This window comes from Paramacrobiotus metropolitanus, unplaced genomic scaffold (genome assembly GCF_019649055.1).
Source record: "Paramacrobiotus metropolitanus isolate TYO unplaced genomic scaffold, Prichtersi_v1.0 Parri_scaffold0000242, whole genome shotgun sequence".
In the NCBI taxonomy this organism is placed as follows: Eukaryota; Metazoa; Tardigrada; class Eutardigrada; order Parachela; family Macrobiotidae; genus Paramacrobiotus; species Paramacrobiotus metropolitanus.
In genome coordinates, this window is record NW_026570462.1 from 33,663 (window position 1) to 55,807 (window position 22,145).

Below are 22,145 nucleotides of genomic sequence, written 5' to 3' on the forward strand. Positions count from 1 at the left end.
ACTAATGAATCTCCGACTTGGGAATTTTCCCAGTCTCCGAACATTAACCCTTCTTACCGCGGTACACGCGCTAAGCCTATCAAAGTCTTCGCCGGCGATAAACTATTAATTAATCCGGGTACTAATCGGGCGACAGTGAATGTCCAATTCGATGCAAATGAGCAGTTCGATACCGATAAGTTTTTATTCCTTCCCAGTCCGCACCTGTATATAGAGCGGCGGATAAGGCCGATGGAGGGAGTGGTTAAACCACAAAATAAAAAGTTTGATATGGTATTCGTTAACTTTCAACATCAGCGGCAGTCAATTAAGAAAGGCCAATTTATTGGCTATTTAGAACCGTATGAGGATATTCCCGATATAGATATTCAAGTTAATGCCACAATGTTGGCAGAAATGACACCTGAAGAGCAGGAGACTGTGATAAAAGCGGTGGATGAATTAAAATTAATCCGGAATTAACCGCACAAGAAATTAGAGAAATTAAGGAAATATTTCTCGAATATCCCGGTTTATTCGCGACGAAAACCCGTCCGTTTGGCGATGTCCAAATAGTCAAGCATCAAATCGACACCGGTGACATTGCACCGATAAAATGTAAACCGCACAGAACCTCGTGGCGAGGCCGCGAGATTATTCAAGAACATGTAAATGAAATGCTGGAGAAAGGGATAATTCGAAAATCGAATTCTCCCTGGTGTTTTCTCGTAGTATTAGCTAGTAAGAAAAATCCCGATGGAACCATCGGTACGCGATTTTGCGTTAATTATATTAAGTTAAATGACGCCACAAAAAAGAATAATTATCCTCTTCCTAACCCGGATGAATTATTGCAGGCAGTAGCTGACAATAAGTATTATTGTGGCTTTGACTGCAATGCAGGATTTTGGCAAGTGCAAATGCACGAAGACTCCATCGAAAAAACTGCGTTTATTACGCAGGATGGACTTTACGAATTTTTAAGGATGCCGTTTGGTGTCTGTAATGGCCCTGCAACGTTTCAGGAAGCCATGAATAGGACGTTATCGGACGTCCACTGCGAAAATATTTTCGCTTATTTGGATGATATCATTGCCGCCGCTAAAGACTTCGCAGATCTCAAACGTAAAATACGTTTAATGTGTGAGTGCCTTTTAAAGGTTGGTTTTACATTGAAACCGAGCAAGTGCCATATAGGCGAAACGGAGTTACATTTCCTTGGACATATTGTTTCCAAGGACGGGATAAAAACGGATCCCGATAAAATAGCGGCCATTGAGAAATACCCGAAGCCAGAGACAGAGAAAGATCTGAGGTCATTCCTCGGACTCTGTAATTACTATCGTAAATTCGTTAAGGATTTTGCCGGTAGAACGCGCCGTTTATACGGCCTACTAAAAGGAGAAATCGATGTAAAATCGAATTGGACCGTAGATCACGATAGTGAATTTGCTGATTTGAAATCAGCATTAATTAACGCACCAGTACTGGCGAAATTTGATCCAAGTAAACCAACCGTAATCGAATGCGATGCATCGACGGTAGGAATCGGCGCTATATTGCACCAAGACGGTCACCCAATCATTTATGCGAGCAAATTGCTCACAGACGCTGAAAAGAAATATCCAATTACAGAATTGGAATGTATGGCAGTAGTTTTCGCGTGTCGGAAATTTCGACACTTCATTGAGTACTCACACTTTTCAGTACAGACTGATCATCAAGCTTTAACTAATTTATTGAGATCGGTTTCCGTAAAGAGGGACTGAATGGCCGTTTAACGCGCTGGGCACTCCAGCTAAGCAGTCATAAAATGACTATATTATACCGACCGGGAAAACAGTGTGATAACGCTGACGCGTTAAGTAGGCACCCGGTAGGAGAAGCCACTGAATGCCCAGACGATGACTGGGATGAGTTTAAAGATTCTAAATTCAGTACTCCGACTATTCGTGTAGTAACGATAAGGGATGGAGCAGAACATGAGGAAGAGGAGGACAACTTTAAGTTTTATCGCACCGAACAGGAGAAAGATCCTAATATTGAACGCATAATTCACGCGTTAGAGGGACGCGTAGAAAGCGTCCATTTGCTTAAACGTCCCGGTTATTCCGGTTATGAATTGTGGAATGGTGTACTGTATAAAATATCGGAAAAAGATGGTCGTATTAACCGTCGATTTGTTGTGCCAAAGCACATGCGTGTGGATATTATGCATGCAATGCATGATGCACTGGCTAGCGGTCATCTAGGCCGTGCTAAAACTTATCAGGCGATCGCCCTACGTTATTTCTGGGAGAATATGGTCTCTCAAATTATCAAGTACGTAGATCACTGTTTTGCATGCCAGCACCGCAAGACACTGCGCAAAGCGCCACCCGGCAAACTACAGCAGATCGCCATCGGCGAGCCGTGGTTTAGAATGCAAGTGGATTTGAAAGGGCCATTGCCCAAAACAACACGGGGAAATACCTACATCGCTGTGGCGGTAGATGAACTTACGAAATTCGTAATTGCAAAACCAATACCCGACGCAAAGGCAGAAACTGTCGCTAATTTCTTGATTTATGACGTGTTCCTGCCGTATGGAACACCACAAATTCTGAACACCGATAGAGGAACACATTTCCATAATTACTTATTGGAAGCAATAAATAAAAGGCTAAGAATACAGCACCATTTTGGTGCTGCGTATCACCCGATCGGGCGTGGACTTGTCGAAAGACAAATGCAAACAATTGCTGATTCACTCGCGATGTACGCCAGTGACGGCCGGGAACGTAATTGGGACAAAGTCCTACCATTTGTAATTGCCGGAAAAAACCGTGTAGCGAATAAAACGACAAATTTGTCGCCGTATTTTATGCTATACGGTAGAGAGCAGGTTATTCCTGCAGATACGGAAACAAAAACGAACCTCCCGGTAGATCACGCGACAATTCGCGACTATATGGAGGAATTACGCTATAATTTGAGTCGCGCTCAGGATATCGCGGAATTGCATATTCGTAATGAGTTTGATAAAAACGCCGAGCGATTCGACAAAGGTCGGTCGGAAGACACCTATAATATAGGTGACATGGTTATGCTGAAAATTGAGAAGAAAAAAGGCGAAACGGAGTCATTCCGTCGGAAATATGAGCTCGAACCGTGGGAAATCATTGGGTTTCCCTACACTAATGCTGTCGAAATTAAACGAATAAATTTCGATAAAACAGAGGAGATACGAGTCGTAAATTGTGAACGGCTAAAGCCGTACAAAACCACCGAAGAAGATCGCAAGAGAGAAACCTTATTGGTTCAGGACTTGTTGGAGAATCATAAATTAAGGGAAACCCCTGCGAACGATGTGGTCCGTACCTCTGCAGATAATTCTGCGAGTAATTCCCCTGTAGCTGATACAGAAGAGTGGGAAACAGTAGATAACGACGACAACGATAATAAGCGCAATACCGCTAATAAACCGGTACCAAGAAAGCGCTTTATGCTAAAGTTACGCAAAAGCGCTAATGGATATGTTAAAATTCATCGTATAACAGTAGGATCGAAGCACACAAAGTGAAAAACCGTCAAACAGTATTAACTGTTTAAATAAAAATAACGAGCGTTATTTCAACACCGTAATACCGTATCAAAAAAATTTCACAATTAAATTGTGTAATTTTTTCCATTGCAGATATTTTCGCAATGGACCGCGATCAGCGACCGAACCGACCGGTTGGCAGAGGTAATCCTCGATTCTTCGCCCCACCCGTAGCGGGAAATCAAGCTTATCGCCCGACGCAGCGATTTGCTGCCCCGAATGTCCAGAACGTTCAAAATGCCGGTAATTTGCCCAACGTGGCACCAGAAGTAATTCCAGTGACTATGTCACGTAGCACGCAAACTGATCCAGTAATAGTGGCATCATATGCCGAATACGAGCTACTGTTGCGCAGTAATCGGGAACGCGACTTGGCATCTTACAGACACTCGTTAGCAGCGACTGCTGCCCAACCAGAGGAAATAGCCGCAGTTGATCAACAGCATATTACTCCGCCAGCAGAAAGAGTGGCAAAGGCCATGATAGCGCGTGCAAAGGCACAGAGTGACGCGGCAGAAGCCTCAAAGGAAGTTGAAGAGGTGCCGTACGAATCAATTGTAAAAAAATCTATTAAATCGCCTGCAAAAGCAGGAGTAGCAACAGCGTTAAAGGCAAAGCCTAAACGGAGTAAATCACCGAAACCACCGGCAGACGCCAACGAGCGATTAGCAAAGCTGATCGCCGACCATGAGCAGCAAGAAGCCAGAGATAGGCAGCGTTGGGGACAATCCTTTATAATGGAAGGTCCGTTTACCCCGACGAAAACAGACGCCCCTAATGGGAAGGAATTACGAGTAGTTACGATACCACAGCATGTGTATAATCGACCGGAGCGTAGCGAAGGTCCTCTATATTCAAGACCAATGCAATGGTTGATTTCTGTCCGTTACGAAAATCCGTTACGGAAGTTCGTTACGGAAGTTTGTTACGGAAGTGTGTTACGGAAGTGCGTTACGGAAGTTGGATATGGAAGTGAGACTACGGGATCATGCAGCTGACCGGTGTGATGCAGTCGCAGCCAGTGCTCTACGACATCGTGGTTCGCTGCCGTTGCCCATGGCGTCTCGGCTACAGAATACACAGCGGCACTGCAACCCTTGAATTGTTTCCGTTACAAAAGACTTTTACGGGATAACGCTATGACCTCAGGATATTTAACCTAATGCCACTTGTGGTGCCTGTTGCTGTGGGTCTGTACGAAATCTAGAAGCTCACCGCTTTGTCGTCATTTTTGACTGCCGTGACCCAGCGCAGCTTCACTACATAAATACTCGTAATATTCTTTGCTTCTCGACAATTCACATCGGTCTGATCAACTGTAATAAATAACTCCCGACAAAATTTCCTTCTGAAAATTTTACTCCTGTTCCCTACGCTACCGTCGCTGAAATAGTAGGTCATAATGGTCATGATGGCGAAACCCAGGACTGGCATGGGTTTTCGTTTAGCTTATGGTATTAATAGTAACCTTGGGCCGCGTACTTGTACGCTCATCCTCGTCCGTGCGTCCCCTACCTCGTGCATCTTGTGAAACCTACTTACTTAAAAAAAACTACGTAAGAAAATTATTTTCGTCGGCCATGGTTAAGAGGGCGTGGCTAAACTCGATTCCATTGCACAATACATGCAACAGTATGTATCGGGAACACCGTAATAGTGGCAACAGATACGTGTTGTCAGTAGTCCGATCCTTCTAAAAATTCTTCTGAAAATTACTGCTATTAATAATCGAGAACAACTTAACAAAAGTTGTGAAGCTAGTGATTAGTGATAATGCGTTTTGTATTTGCGCCAACACTCATGACGTATGATACTACGTATATCGCGGGGCTTATTCTTATTTTCCAATACAAACTAGCACAGTACTACATAATTCTTCTCGATAATTTGCACAGTAATTTTTAGAAGGATCTGACTTTGATCACACGTATTGGTCACAAACCTCTGACATTGTACGGTACACTATTTCGGTATTCCCAGTAAATAGTGCTGTATGTATTAATGCACTGGAATTAAATGTTGCCACGCCCACTTAACCGTCGCCGATGAAAATACCTTTTATGAGTATACCCAAAAATTATTCTGTCTTCCTGCAAAAAACGAAATTTTTCGGGGCCGGTGACCGGGGCTTGGTAAGTCACGCTCCGGTCTGCCAATGCACGCTAACGTGCATTTTTCTAGTACACCACAAGTTTTAACGCAAATACGGCCACAGTTGCAAGTGCAACCGCCCCCGGCGTTTTGGAAGGAGACTGGCTTAAAACCAGCTGTAATCAGATTCCCTACTCCGATGGGAGTGGTACAAGCACCGGTCGAACACCAGCAAATAGCTGGAACTCTTAAACGGGGTCCGAACCCGGTACGAATTAAGGAAGAACTGAGTTACATTATCCCGAAATTAACGGGATCGCGAACGCCGTCGCCAGCCGTTAGTGTTAGTGCAATATCCAGTAAGACGCGTCCTTATCGCGTGCAAAGCACGCCCTCGCCAGGGGAAGAGGAAAAGAAGCGTATAAGTGATCAAATTCACGACTGATCGTGTTTGCCTTATTGGCACAGCCGTCACGTAATGAATTGGCAATCGCCATATACAAAATTGAACAGAGAGGGGAAAATCCCACAGCGCAGCGTATAAGTGATCATTTTGGCACTTATCAACCATACGCTGTGCAGTCTATGATTCGTACAATGTACGAGGATGCGCAAATAACCCGCCGTTATAACGGCGAAACTTCGCCGTCTTATTATTTCGGCCGTAAGGGATTATCTTTTCTGCAAAGAGTGCAGTTCGATAAAGTTCCCCAGTGGGATGAAATCGTTGTAAAAACGATCGCAGAAATTGGTGATCCTTCGGGATCGTCACCTGACGAAATCATACAATATATTAGGACTGTATGTCCAGCAATAGCTGAACAAGTAGACGATGCCGTAACTTTGGCGATAAGTCGCTTAATTACTGATCCGAGAATTATCGGATTAAACGATCCACACCGCGGGATGGTTTTATCCGTAGTGTTAGATCACGTTAGCGAGGAAGATAATTAAAAGCAGTATCTCCGAGGTGGTGAATGCATATAATATGCAATAAGATAAATGCCGTAGTTGCAGAATAATTTAATTAATTTAAATTATTTGCAGAAGGAATGGAGGAATTACCGTACGCCTATGCGCCAATGCGCTCCTGCAGGCGATGCCAACATAACACTAATAATCGGAAATGTGTGGAATGCACACTGGGGCCGAATTTCCGATCGGAAAATCCGCAGGTTACCGTATCTCGTCTGTATGACGAAGTGCTGCTACGCAGCTTGGATGCCTACCGCACTATCACATTGCCAGAATACTGGACAATAGTCTGCGCCACGCCGTATTATTATCGTGGCGTTTTTGACAGCGCGGTGCAGTTTATCGGCGAGGGCACCGATGAGTGGTCCTATGCGATTCACCCGGAAAATTTCGGGCGATGCACAGTGGATTTGATGAAGCGCGTAACTGCGCCACCGAATCAGGTAAATTTACCGGTAATCAGCGATTGTGGAAATTTTGAGATATTTCCCTTGAATCAAGATATTCAGTACTTGCCGGGCAGGGATAATTCCCATAATTTGCAGAATTATCCGACGAATGTCGGCGGACAGCAAATGCCGTCCCAGCAACCAGCATATGGCCAACGGCAGCCGGCAGTTATGTTTTCACCGCAGCAGCCATACCAGCAGCAAAGTCTGCCATCAATGGGATATCAGCAGCAACAGCCAGTTCGGTATACGAATATGGCATTACAAATACCGCCGGGTGCTTTGCCACCGGAGCATATTGCTCATTTGCAGCAGAGTCTTCCCAGCGGAAGCTATCAATACGACCCGGAGACGAAAACGATAACTCCGTGTCCATGGCCGGCTGGAACAGCACCGAAAGAGCCACAACAACGGCAAGCTAATCCGTTGTTAGCGAATCTTCCGCCACTGACCAGGAAACCGCCAGTGAATCAACAAACGCCTTTAGAGTTGCTGCGAGTGCAGCCTGCGTCTGTAAGTGAACCAGTTTTGGAATCTGAGCCGAACTCAGGCGCTAGTTATTCTAGCAACACTAGCAATGCTAGTGGTAAAACTCGACAGAAAATTACTTATAACTTACCGAATGTGGGGAAAACTCCAAATAATTCTTTTGTAGAAGGCGATATTATGCCCGGCAAGCTAAATTCAGCAGCTGTTAAATTTCAGAGAAAGAAAACGCCGAACTGGAATGTCCGCGCAACGCGCGGTGAGCCGGTTAAATACCAACCAGACGCATCTGTATTGTTGATGCCAGAACGACAGACGCATCCACAGTACATCCGCCGTGATATCGACGTTATTCGTCGAGACCTAGATCAGTATATTGATCGCGTTGTGTCAGTAATTGGCACCGTTAATGCCGAACAGAGAACCGAAATTGGCAAAGCCATAACAGATACTCTGGATCTGTTGCGTATTATTGGATACGATATTCGTATCAAGAACTCGATCAATATGTATAAAATTGATCTGTTCCGCCAGATGGAAATCAGGCGATATGAAACGCCGCGCCGTCATGGACTGCGTAGTGCGCTGGATATTTCCCAGCTAAAAGGAAAACTTATTGAAATTACCGTTGTAGATTGGGAATTATTTTCCCAGTTTAAAATCCTATATACCGAACAACCGGAGGAATTCCTCTTACAGTTCATCTTACCGGACACGGATCCAGCAAAGTTCTGGTTCTTTTGCCGTGCCGCATGTGCGATGCAGCAAAAAATTGCTCCCATGAAAATTACATGGGATACAATCCCTATCGGATGGGGATTAAAGAAGTACATTCTGGTTATCCTCTCAGCATTAATGGGCAATTGCCACGCTCATCACTGGGCCCGGACATACCGACAAGAGGAACAGAATCGCCGATTAAAAAGCTACGTTAATCGCCTGGGTGAACCTCTAAATGAGGAACAACAAGCGAAAGTCTTAAATGACATTCTGAGTGTCATGCAAATCGATGCATTGAAGACCGAAGCTATCCATAATGGACATTATGATGGAATTTACGATCTCGTTAAACGATTTGCTGAACGTCAGGGCCAAGGAAAGCGCAAAGTCGCCCCAAATTCCCCTGACACTCCGTCGACTAGTAAGACGGTTCAACCCGAACCGAAGAAAACGGTAGTGTCAATGGACACTGAAGAAACTGCTGAAACGCCGGCGACAGCTACTGCTGCACCAGTAGTCGCAGATAACACTGCAACCGTACCGCCGACTGTGAGTACCGAATCTGCAGTGATCACTGCGCCACCTAGCGAAATTCCGCGAACGGATGTCGTGGCGTCAGTGGAATCACTGACGATTTCAGGGAATGCGCAGAAACTGCTGGAAGAAGCAGTAATGGAGACGGACGAGAAGCCGTCCATAGAGAATAATTTTCTCTATCCATCCAGACAAGCCCTGCGGGATAGACAATGCGAACTGGAAGCAATGGGCCAGGATTCGACTTTCACCGATGTGGACCATCTTATTTTTGCGGTACCCATCCCGGATAACGATACCGACCCGTTGTACTATCCAGGAGGCAACGGAGGAGTGGATATGCTGGACGGTAGTGCCGACATCAAGACTACGTCTGTCGTACTGAGCAACGCTCTTAACGTACTAAATGCCGAACCGCAGATGGAAATGCCGTAAAAGCATTAAATGCTAAAAAATTAAATCGCCGTAGTACACTGTGTGTATACCGGAATTTAATCGCCGTATAAGCCCAACGAGTGCATCAAAAATCGAATTTATTTCGATCAATTCTAAACAAAAAATTGAAAAGCCGTAGACGCACAAATCTGTCCACAATACTTGGTTAACGAATTGCCGTAGTGCATTAATTGCATAACAGATGAACAAAATTGCCGAAGATGCACAAAGCTGCATAAATGTCGTGGATCGACGCAACAATGCGTATGATTGGAGGAAAACTCCGGAATGGATTGGAAAACCTGCAACATAACAGGGATTAATGCAGGATTGGATTTAACTGGAATGGGATTTTACCGGAATAATTACCGGATTTTTGTTACGAGTTTAGAACTCGTTTTGATTAATTTTACGCCGCATTTTGCAGCGTGTGTTCTCACTAACCTGTGATGGAATAATTGGCACAATTTTTTAATAAAACCTGCTCATTATGTTGCATTTAACATGCATTTCCTTGTTTTTCTCATTCCTGTTTTTGAGCCTCAAGGGGCCTCGGCATCCCGTCCCGTGGCATGTCAGAGTGTTGTGCGTATAGCACAGGGATATTGGCACGGACGCCTCACCATCATTGGCCCGGCTCACCATCTGCCAGCTTTCCAAACACGACTGATCGTGTTTGCCATTCGAGTGCCAGCATCGGAATCGACAACATCGATTCCTTCTTAGCCTTCTGATTTCATGCCCTTTTCCCCATTAGATTTTGTTTTTGAGGATGTTTTAGCATTTATTTCTATGAAATAAAGCGATCATTTCGAGGAGATGTTGTTTCCGTTGTCGTTTCTCTGTACAGCGTAGACGCTTCTCCGAGACGAGTATAATTAATGTGGCAATCAAATTTTGTGGGGCGGTCGGACTCGGTAGTAGTGGAAGATGACATGAACCAACTATTCGTAGCAAAACTGCCGCTCTTCGATAACTGAAATTCAAAATAAACAGATCGCATTTTCTGGCAGCATGGCAGTGCTGCAGCTGCTGATATACTCTGTGCTGAGCAACAGGAACATAATATCAAATAGGCAGAAGAACGATGAAATAATGATTAGAGCGTTATTAAACATAGGGGCGTCACCCGGGCGTGGCAATGAAGAGATGTGAATTTTGTATGCTGGCTGTAATCTACCGTTATCACTCGTATCTTTGACGGTTTGACCTTTTACCAATAACGTGCTACCGCTGTGAGGGGTTGAAGGGACTGGCGGACTGCACAACGGTCGGCTACATCAGCACTCTCGCATATTTGTACAGAAAGGACGGCAGCCGCCCTCTTGTGTATGCGAAAGTGATGACGTCAAGCAGTTGGTAGTCCCTTTCACACTACTTGTATCGTAAATAGTTGCTTTTACAAAGCGAGTTTGAATTTTAACTGCTTCGTTGTGCCTTTGACCACTGGTTTTCTTTCGTCTACGACAGAGCGGTCTGCTGACGGATTCGGAATTGTCCTGCTTGTTTGTGTACCAGAATGCCGCAGTTAAGCCTGATGTCCCGTTTCCCACACAGCGTCGAACGGGTCAAAGGATGTTGAGTACGGGAGATGAGGTGTTTGTGCACAGCCCTGGCACAAACTACTGGTCTGCAGCCAAGTTGACCGCGGTGCAGAAGGAGTTTGTCTTGTTCACCTGGTGCTCCAGCGGCAAGGAAGGCATTGAATGGGCAGACAAGGTGATTCGTGCTCTGGACATCGTCGTAAAAGATCAGCGAGTGTGTATCGACGCGTTTGGAACATATGGGAAATACGTCCGTCTCGAGAAGGATGGACGGCATCGGGTTGATTTGGGCGGAGGAGATCGGTTGGTTGCGTTTGCTGATCTGATGCTGGCTGATCGTCATGTAGCCGCATGGATTGCTGACCGTGAATAATGAACCGGACAGCCCTGTTCTAATGAAACTACGACATATTACGCACTACACAGCACATCAAGAATGATTTGGCCAGCGCCTAATTGGTGTCGGCTTGCAGTTGCGACTTCATGTACACGCCTGTGAAGAAATCTTTGATTTTTAACCTTCTGCATTTTTTCGGTCTCTGTCGGTTGGTGTTTTGTGGTCAAGCTGGCAGCATCCGTAGATTTCATAAACTGTCGACCACTTGCATTTACTCCAGTTGAACTAAGAAAATGTGCGAATCGGTACGGAGGTTAAGGAATGCTGCTCGCGACAACACGAAGCTTGAGATGAAACTTACGCGACATTACTAGCACTGTATCACATGTACTTGTATTGTATGACTATAGAGCTGCTGTAATCGTCACATGTTGCAAAATTAATTGCTTGATGGGCAATGTTCTTCGTCAAGTTGGAATGTATGGTAATCAAACATGGCAAATCCTTTCTATAACGATAAAATTTATTGTTATGGTAAAGAACCTTTTCAATCGGTTTCAATTTGGCACCGAGATGTTTTTCGTAGCGCTGCAAGTAGCGAGCGAAACGCAGTGACTAGGTCCTCTAATTGTTCCGTAATTTTCCTGTCTACTACGGAACACCGATGACCTTGTTAGTAACTTTCCCCTATCATGTCACCCTGTTTTCTAAGATAGTGATTGACCTTTATAAAGTAAAAGGTGTAATCACTTACATATTCCAATCTATTTGGTCAAGTATGGATTCAGCCTTTTTCGTGCAAGCTGCATAATTAAATCCGTAGACTGTAAATTCATAAATTACTGATGTTCTTTTTACATGGATGCATAAAGTTCATTTGAATAAATGCATAAAATTTATTTTCCGTACATGTATAAGCTCGTGCATAAATCAGCAACACACTATTAGGTTTCTTTGTAATGTGTAAATGCGTGAGGAAATAAATGCACCAAAGCTAAAATAAGTGAACCCATTATCTGTAATCGTCTTACGCGCAAATGAAAATCCACTAAGAAAATGCACAGAAGTTTTCATTCACTTCATTTCTTACTGGCAGACGGATTTTTAAAAGCAGCCTCTGCAGTGTGTGATACAATAGGTATTCCCGTTTTACCATGACGGACTTTTCGCTTTGTGTAGGTAATATGCGTTCATTAATAACGAACCCTTGCAGTTCAATTTTCACTGGTTCACTTATGTTGTACGTACAGTACATGGCAGATGCGTTGTACCATGAGCAGAAATTTAAAAATGCGCCGATGAGTATGTCAGTATTAGATCAATAAAAAAAATCAATAAGACCTTCGGAGCCGGTTTGCCCCACTTTCGTGCAATACAACAAATACTACTCTCAGCGTACGCAGACCTGTTAGAAGCAATCCCGTTGGAAGTACAGGGGAGAGAGCGAAAAAGTATTGATCGGGCTGTGAGTTAACATTACCAGACCGCAACTGCCGTGAGAGCCTGGTTACTCTGTTGAACACTATCCGGAAACAATTTCACAATATGTGCGAGTACGTAAGTATTGTATAATTACAACTGTCAAATTTACCACGTATTGGGATTCAGATGCGAATTGTATCTAGGTCAAAACGCTCGAATGCGCTCCAACTCACGCACTGATTTGTGAGTCAGACAGATTCACTGATAATGCTGCGCGCATTGGTCAGATGGAGAATCAGTTGCTGAATTATAAAACCGAGCTGTTGAGCTCGGTTTTATAATTCGTGGCCACATTGGCACATTCACGACCGCACATCAACTCGTTAAAGTTATCCTGAGCTGCTTATAAATGTTCGTGATGATTCCGTGCTGCATTAAACTGTATGAAATTACGCTGTAGTCCGTAATTAATTGTTGAGAGAATATGGTTTAATTAACTTAATTATTAATTACTAATTAAGCAAAACTTTGATGAACAGTTATAACTAGAATCATTTACGCCTTATTAGGGTATTTAGCACCTAATTAATTAGCAAATTTTGCACCTAATTAGTAATTTTGCACCTGAATTTTTAGCACCTGTTTAGCAAATTTTGCCCACATGAAGAAAAACTTAATTATTGCATGTCATTAAGCTTAAATTATTTTTCTCATTAAGTTTGCACTTGTGTTGCGTTGATCATGGCAGTAAACGGCAATGAAGGCTGATTTATTGCAGAATTCACGGTGCTCTCAGATATGCTATTTATTTCCACTCGTGTATCCGTTATCACTGGTGGGAACATATTTCAATTTTTTTCTCTTAGTCATAGAAGAAAGATGAGTAACAGATACGTGCGCAGCAGTCGTGTCGCAGATACAAGCGGGCTGCTGATATTTGACAGTTGCTAGTGTGTATAGGCCGATACGCGCTGAGGTTGAATGAATATTAAGGTATTAAGAATGATTCTTTGGAGTCTGCGTTTTTCTGTTTTCAACACTTACCGAATGATTAGGACTGCAAATTATCTCAGCATCCGCCATGGAAAACCTTCTTATCTACCGTATACACACCCGACCAAATATATCGGGGCTGTATTCTCAGTTTTTTGTAGATGTTCAAGGAGATGACGGTAATGTTTATCGTGGATACGTTTACGGCGCTGTTGAAAATGGTCTGTTAGTAAGAATCGGCTCGATACAGAAAGAACAGCTGGTTCCTTTTGAACGAATTCGGCTAATCGACAGGAAGAGCGCTGACCCTTTTGGTGATTGCGGGGACGACAGCATTTGCCCAGAAGTTGACGTGCTAATTAGCACCTGTTCCAAGCAGCCAGAATCGTGGCAGCCGGCTCGCATGAATAACTGGAAGGAATTCGATAACCGGTATCATCTCGTGAATCTGGATGTTTTTCTGTCGGACGGTGTCACCGCACGCTATGCTGTCATCCATAGAATGTACAGTGAGGAGATGCAGTTACTCCGCAAACGTAATAATCTTGGCCCCACCGTTACCGACAAAATGTATCGCAACTTCACAATCCCGGCATCCACATCATCGTTTTGGGATACCCGCGCACGCCTGGCTCACTGGAAGATGGCCCACACGGAAACAGGATTTCGTAGTTTCTGGCTGTTACAAACGGGAACAATGATTGTGGATTTCCATGATAATGAAGTGGAAGTTTTTGCTTTGACGTGCCAGGTTCCAGTTTTTACGGAACTGGTAGAACAGGGCACTATTTTCACGGATGCGATGACATTTCTAGAATCTTGCGATGAGAAACTGAATAACCAACTGTCTGAATTAATGCAGGACTTGGTTGTTGCTGTTATGGAGCAATCAGGTAAGACTGCCTTTTTTGTGAAGCGATGAATTATTACTAAATTACGTATGCTATTTTGATCGCAATAAACGTAGACATTCGTTTTTTTTACAAAAAATAAAAGACCAGACATCATAACAGGAACAAGAGCATTGATTAAGCGTAAATTATCGTATATCTGAGTCGGCAGTAAACAAGTCGCAGCTTTTTTATACTTTTGCCGCTAAATACTTAATTATCACAGATGTCACATACCATTGCAAGCGATATTCAGCAGTCACAGCTGCAAGTACTTATTTATGCAAGTTCCTATGACAGTGTAAAGGTCATGTACTGTCACTGGAGAATTTAGCGTCTTGTCGGTTCACACGTGTGTTATTGGGGTTTGAATTCATAATTATATGATTATTTTTTTATCAGTTCATGATTTTTCTTAACTGATTTTCTTTTCAGACAGAAAGCAGGATGACTTGCGCATTTATGACTTGCCTTTGGATGTACACCTGACCGTATGCTCACATTTGGATGTCTATAACCAAGGGTCACTTAAGAGGTAGCACTACTATTTTGCAACTACTTAATATTACTAACGGCGTAATATTTTAGCAAGTTTCTAGGTAGTACGATCCAATTTAAAATGCATTGGACAATGGCCAAGACAATTCCTGCGCCATCGAATCTTAACGTTGCGAAGTCGTCAAGTTTACTTTATACAACTCTTCTTTAGGGTGTCCAGTTTTTTCCATAAAATTCTAACTTCTCCTGTGATCCAGTCCAGTGTGATCCTACCTCGGAATTCTAATTGCGTCGCTGCTATGCTGGAATCACTGCAGTTGACGACAGTTATTATATCGCTCGCCCAACTGGTAGCTCGATCAGTCACTAAGATCATCAAAGTGGTTTATTTAACCGGAAACTGGCGGAATTGTCTGCTGTTCCTTACTGATTTGCTGGCCATGGTTGAGATAAAACCTGACTGGCTGATTATTGCCAATAACCGAAAGCTACAGTTCAACGATTTTTTTCAATTTCCCAAAGGAGGATTCAGTCACATAATTGTCACACCGGACGATGCTCCGACACTTGCCGGGCGGAACATATTACCTGCTCCGGTTTATGGCAATATGTGTCACAATCTTTTACTGAAGAACTGCTCCTTCAACAGCCATAAATCTATTTGCTTTGGAACAGGTATACAGAATCATTTTGTTAGCTGGCCGTTAGAATTGCGGTGCTGTACGGATCCGTTTATCATCCGGGTTCCTTGTTGGCATTTCACTTTTTCCCGTTCAACGGAAAATTTTGCTACTGCAATCGAAGCCATGCTTATCGAATTTTGCGAACCTTTGAACGAAGAAAAAATGAAATGCCTCTCCGGTTGGTTGGGCTCCCTATGTGCCGAGGACGAAAAGTTTTTTTGGCCGTTTGTTATCCTATCATTTGGAATGTAAGTATAAAAACTAAAATCTTCTTAAAACCGAGTACTCTGTATATCTTAAAAAACAAAAAATAATGGTCGTCTCTTTTTATGTAAACACCAGACAAAGTCATGGAACGTATGATGTCTTGCAGGTGGAATGTAGACCCACCGGAAGATGTAGAGCATCTTCGGCAAATGGTTTCCGGGACAATTTCCCGACGGAGTTTACTATTGCTTACTATTGCGCTTATGGTACCTGTATGACTCCTGCAGAATGCTAAGTTTACGTGATTCTTGTCCTTCTAATTTACTCCCCTGTTTCTAACCGTTGTTATGTCTTCTGAGCAGCTTCTGTTTTTTGTTACGAGTTTCGTTTTGTTCGGTTTAATTCCCTAACCTTTAAATAAAGCTACAACATCAAAATGCTTGTTAAAAACATGACAATTTTAGCTCGACGTTTTGCGCTTCTGTGGCCACTGATTTGCTTTTTGCTTGGTGAGCGCTAGCATTACCTTCGGCTATGTACCTGCACATTCTACGCCCTGTATTTGCAATTCGCATTGGATAGTGCATTAAATTTCGGGCGTTGTTTTTTGTTCCGTTTGCTACATTTGGCACTACATTTCGTTCGGCGCTGGGCGCAGTATCATAAGCGAAAGTTTGAATACGCAAACATCGAAATTGCCTACTGAGCTCCTCCGTATGGATTCACATCAAATCACGATCCTATTCACCTTTTTAATAAATATGAGTAACAAATAAACTAGAATACGCAAACTAAACACAGCAGTCATGCGCTCATAGCATAGTTGTCAACTTGTCATGCATACAGATACATTGCACCTTTGATATAATTATCATCATTCTAAACAGGCCAGATTTCAGTTGTTAGAGGCACGACAGCCTGCGTGATAGATACGCCACTTTGCGTATGCGTATCACTGCACACATGCTGATTCGCCCTCTCTTGTACGTACGTGAGTGGCTGCACTGCACTCTCCGCCTAGCGGATACACCGCGGGCGCACTCACTGAGCATACTTGCTCTCGCTCCTCTCTCTCGCTGTATGACTCAGCGCATATACGCTCGCGTTGGATACGAGTCCAGTCTGCGCACTCACATTCCATGTGTCTGGACTGCGTGACGCCGTTGCCGCCAGCACATTTCTTTCTCTACATTTCATTACGCTCTAGAACTAGCTCGCAGCAACTTGACTTGCTGATTTCTGCCAGACACTGGCCTTTGTTGTGTTTTCCCCCGCATTCACGCGGCATTTGCTCCACTTTATTTGTACAATAAAGTCATCTGTGAGCTCTCTGTGCTTGCCTGTCACATGGTAAGCAGATCGTCTGGTTTTTCGTTCTACCGGATCCTTTGAGGAGACGGTAAAGGCATAATTTCGCGGAGAACTTTGGAGAACCCACGGTTGAAATCAGATTGACTGCGGACGCAGCCTCTGTTTCGACCTGCTCTTTGCTGTCTAGCGACTGTGGTAGCAACAGGTTGATCGCAAAAGCGATCCCTGCCACCTTCGCTTGCCCTATCTTTTGGCTCTTCCACACAAGGAGAGCACTTCGGCTGACTGCCCCAGACGGACGAACGGGAACTACCCCACCGCAACTGACGGAACAAGCTCAGAAGAAAGCCTGCAGCGCGCAAGGATCCTCACAACAATCGGGGACCTTCTCCTTGAACGGAGACCCGCAACTTTAACGGCGGAATTCGACCTCCCAACAGCGGATCACCGACCTCCACGGACACCGTAACGAACCGGTAAAGTCCTGGTTACAGGTCAATACTAGGTAGAATTCCTAGTTTATAACGGCTAAAAGTAATTTCTAACAAAGAAATTTTACTTTCCTACGGAAAAAACTTAATTTTCGTCGGAGAAACCGACCTAAAAAGTTACTTTTACCGACCTAACGGACCACTGTGTAACTGACCACAGGTCGGTCATACTCTTACTTTGTTGATTTGACGGATTTTCCACCGTCGGAAAAATATCTAAAGAACCTAGAAATTATTTCTAACGGTTAGAAATTAAAATTTCGACCAGAAAACATCTCTGATCGACCTCGAAAATAATTTGTTTTTCCGCGAAAATAAGCGTGAAAATCCTTGAATTTCCTTGTGACGTCAGAACGCTCGATTTTCAGTACTTTGAGGCTAGCCAATCAGCGTGCAGGGGAAACTTCCCATACGCTTAACATAGGCGTGAATCATCAATTTTTTTAAATTTTGCACGCGGCTCGCATTCTGTGACGTAGGCAGTGAAGTGCAAGACCACTTAGCCCTGTGACGTCATACTGGTCAGCACAGTAGTATAGGACGTACTCTACTGTAGTACCTTATCGTACTGTACTGCACCATAGTACTGTATTGTAACGTTGTGTACTGAGTCATACACAGACACATCAACACAACAACAACAACAACAAGTCGGACCATCCTGACCCTCGGAAGTTCCTGAACCCAAAGACGTTCCTGATTTCACTGAACATCCCCACATAAGGGATTGTTCAATTTACTGTACAACAGTACAAGTCTCTCGTTGGTTCCACTTGAACCGACCTAACCCGACAACAATGTCGAACCCGAAGGAAAACGAATACGCCCGAAAGTTCAACACGGACTATTCGCGGCGCCTGACTTCCAACGCGCCGTATGCACTACGGCACTCCGGTCAGGATAAAAGTCAGCCGTCATCAACGGACTCAACGAAGTCGGCTGAGGCACGGGAGAAGCGCAACGAGCGGATCCTCCTCGCCGATTCCAACCCAACGTCCGATGACAGCTTCGAGGACGCCCACGACAAGACGTTCCTCGAGCCCCGAGCTGGCTTAGCAGCCCCGTCCCACCCGACCGGGGGGGAATCGGAGAAGCTGCAGGCTGAGACCACATTGTCTCATGCCGAGGCGGAACACCCACATGGTGTACCGACCTCCACGGACCCAACAGAAGGACTTCAACTGAGCTCACAGAAAGCTCAGGAGTCGGTAACGACTACGAAAGTCACCGACGCCGGACACACATCACCCAACCAGACGGATGACGTGAAGAGGTCGACATCGCCCAACTCGGGTAGAGCGACTTCACCGACCTCGAAGGTCGGAGAGAAGCAACCGATAACGGAAATCGGTCAAGTCCAACCGACCACAGAAGTCGGTAGGGCTTCACCAACCTCTAAGGACGGTCAACGGAAACCGACCTCGGAGGTCGGTTACCCTCAACCGGAGGTCGGACCTCATCTGACAACACAAGTCGGAATTGAGGTCGGAAGACTACAGCAATCACCAACCAAGGAAGTTGGCCAAGTCCAACCGACAACAGAAGTCGGGAGGATTTCGCCGACCAAGACGGATGGAAGTCCACCGACCAAGGAGATTAATCAACAGAAGCCGCCTACCGAGGTCGGACCTCACCCGACAACACAAGTCGGAACCGAGGTTGGACCACTTTCACCGACCAAGGTTGGTCAACAAAGGAAGACCATGGAGGTCGGACCTCGTCCGACAACACAAGTCGGAACCGAGGTCGAACAACTCCCACCAACTTCAAGGATCGGACAACAGCAGGTCGGTAAAGTCCAACCGACCTCCCTGGAACGGAAGCCAGCGGATAACAGGTCGGATATGGACATCCAGTGGCCTAAACTACCGGCCAAAACGGGAGAAACTGAGGCCCCGCCACGAAGCGGACCTCACCCGGCTGGATCACCGACCAATATACCGATGCCTAACGAAAAGGCTATCTCACCGCTAAGTCGACCTTCGCCAACGGAAGGCAGGTCGACCCAAGCAACAGAGAAGTCCGACAAGTCGCCAACAAGTCGACCTGTCGACCTACTGAAGAAGAAGTCGCCACTCATGTTTGAACTTGGCGACTCGGGTAGTGGAACACCACCACCCATGGACGACGTATTTGACACGACACAAGTGTCACGTCCCAGCAGCCGGGATGGATTCTTCCGAACGCCAGTGGCACCCCACTTGGGTAACCACAGGTACCAAGCAAGCACGCTTGAGTACACGGCACGGAAGTGGATTGCATCCACACCTCCAGAAAAGATCGAAGACATCGATCGACTCCGGAAACGATGCCAGGATTTGATAACACAAATCGTCCTGGCCGACCAAATCGTTAACTCCACAGAAAATCAGATGTCGCGATCGGAGGACACCCATAAGCTCGAACGGAAGCGATGGGAGAAGGAACCAGCCGAGGCCAACAATGGCATAGCTGCGCAACAGCGCCGCATTGAACACTTGGAGAGTCACCTCAAGAGGTCCGACAATCCATGTCGGTATGACTTCGAGGAGATTGAACGTCTTCAAAGTACACTTGCAACGTCAGTGGAGTCGGTCTTCGAACTGAAGAGACGCCTTGCCACCGTAGAAAAAGACCTGGCTGACACACAAACAGCCTTGGTCGAATCGGAACTGGCAGCAGGGACGTTCCACCAACAGCTGAAGCAGGCCAATGAAGAGGCCGAAGTGTACCGGAACGAGGTCGACAGATACATCGTCGAACTCAAGCAGGCCGACGACGAGGTCGACCGGCAGAAATATCGAATCGAACAACTCGAAAGGGAGATGGAAACTCTCCTGGTCAGGGCAGGACGACAGCTAATGGCTCACTACGGCCAGCAACCTGCCTCACCCGACCGAAGTAGAGCCACCACCGACCTGGAACAAGCAAACGCCCAATTGGCCGACCAGGTCTACGGACTCAATGATGCGCTGAAGGAGGAACAACGACTCCGAGCACAGCTGGAACACAGCCTGGCAGAAGCCCAGAAGGTGTACGAAGCGCAACAGAACCGCATCGCACACTTGGAAGTCCGCGAAAACGACCTGTACAACTACGGTCTGGACGCGGATAAATATATCGATGACTTAAATCGATATATTGACGAGATGACCACGTATACCGACGACTTGGATACGGAGGTACGCTGTCTCCAGGAGGAAACGAAACACTTGGAACAATCCAGGACGGAGCCTCCATCCTACAGGACTTCGATGGCAACGGATTTCCACTTTGAACCGTCGCAAACAGTTCGAGAAATCCTGTGGGACATCAAACCCAAAGAGGAGAAGAAGGAACAGAACTTCTTCGTGGGCGTGGTGACAACTAACCCGCTCATCGGAACTCCTCCGCAGCAACAGCCTCTGCCCCACCGTCCAGAACCGGAACGGAATACGTCGACTGCGGCACCACATGTGCCAACGTCAAACGTGCCGACAACGACGACGGCCACGTCAGGTACCTATACTAGTACCACGTATGCAACACACACATCGATGCATGCGCCAGCGCCCACCACGTCCCACCCGAATGGACCAGCGCCTAATCAATGGGGCGCAGGACGGCGACTAGGAGAGCGAACAAGCTCACATCCCAACATGGATGACTTCGGCCGCTTGACGATAAGCGACTCGACTATCGCCGTGAACGAGCTAGGTCATATAATAACGACCTACCTCCAGGAGGACGAAGCGGACAACAGAATCCGGAACGCCCTCCCGCCGATTACCCACAAGACTCGCAGAACGTGCCTCGGTTCCGACCAACAGAAGGTCGGGCACCACCGAGAAGGCCGTTCAGAAGTCAGCATGGAAGGGTGAACGACCTTCCACCGGGATTCTACCAACAGCCACAACGGCCCCCACGAGCACCAGCTCCTCAACCGGAACATTACCCGGCTGGATACCCAGACCAACAAGGTCAGGGATATCAAGATCAACAGGGTCGGGGATATCCACAGCAACAGAACTACGGATATCCGGACCAACAGAATCAGTATTACCCAGACCAACAAGGTCGGGGATACCACGCGGATCAAGGTTGGGAAGCAAACCCTCCCCCACCACCCTATGCCGCGGACGCCCAACAAGCGGCTACCCGGGCATTCCAGGAAACAATGATACGCGTATGTGCCCGCGGACGCACACAGAAGCTACCGGAATTCGATGGGGACCATAACAAACTTGAAGGATGGTTAAAACAAATCCGTCGATTCTACGCGGAAGCACAGGAATGGCATGAATCGGACCACACGTTCATGACCGACCTCATCTCACGACTCGAAGGCCAAGCCGCCCAATGGCACCGGGACACAGCCGGAGCCGAACCTGACGGAGGATGGCCAGTCAACGTGTGGTTGACTAAATTCGAAGAGCGGTTCGGAGATAAGAACAAGGAAATTAACGCCGTAACCGCCATGGCTAAACGAAAGTACCGTTTCGGACAAGAGACACCGGAACAGTACTATGACGCCATGATGAATATCAAGTCCCGATGTG

At 45.7% G+C, this 22,145-nt stretch overlaps 2 protein-coding genes across 2 annotated transcripts; both read left to right on the forward strand.

Annotated features, from left to right (window-relative positions):
* The first annotated feature begins 13,606 nt into the window (after positions 1-13,606).
* On the forward strand, positions 13,607-16,308 carry LOC129601503 (uncharacterized). The gene is made up of 4 exons (XM_055500338.1): positions 13,607-14,441; positions 14,874-14,973; positions 15,148-15,867; positions 15,993-16,308. The coding sequence occupies exons 1-4, from the start codon at positions 13,637-13,639 to the stop codon at positions 16,102-16,104; spliced, it is 1,737 nt and encodes a 578-aa protein (XP_055356313.1). The 5' UTR covers positions 13,607-13,636; the 3' UTR covers positions 16,105-16,308.
* Positions 16,309-19,472: 3,164 nt separating this feature from the next.
* LOC129601501 (protein P54-like) lies at positions 19,473-21,467 on the forward strand. Its single transcript, XM_055500336.1, has one exon. It carries the CDS (start codon positions 19,473-19,475, stop codon positions 21,465-21,467), a length of 1,995 nt encoding a protein of 664 aa, XP_055356311.1.
* Positions 21,468-22,145: the final 678 nt, after the last annotated feature.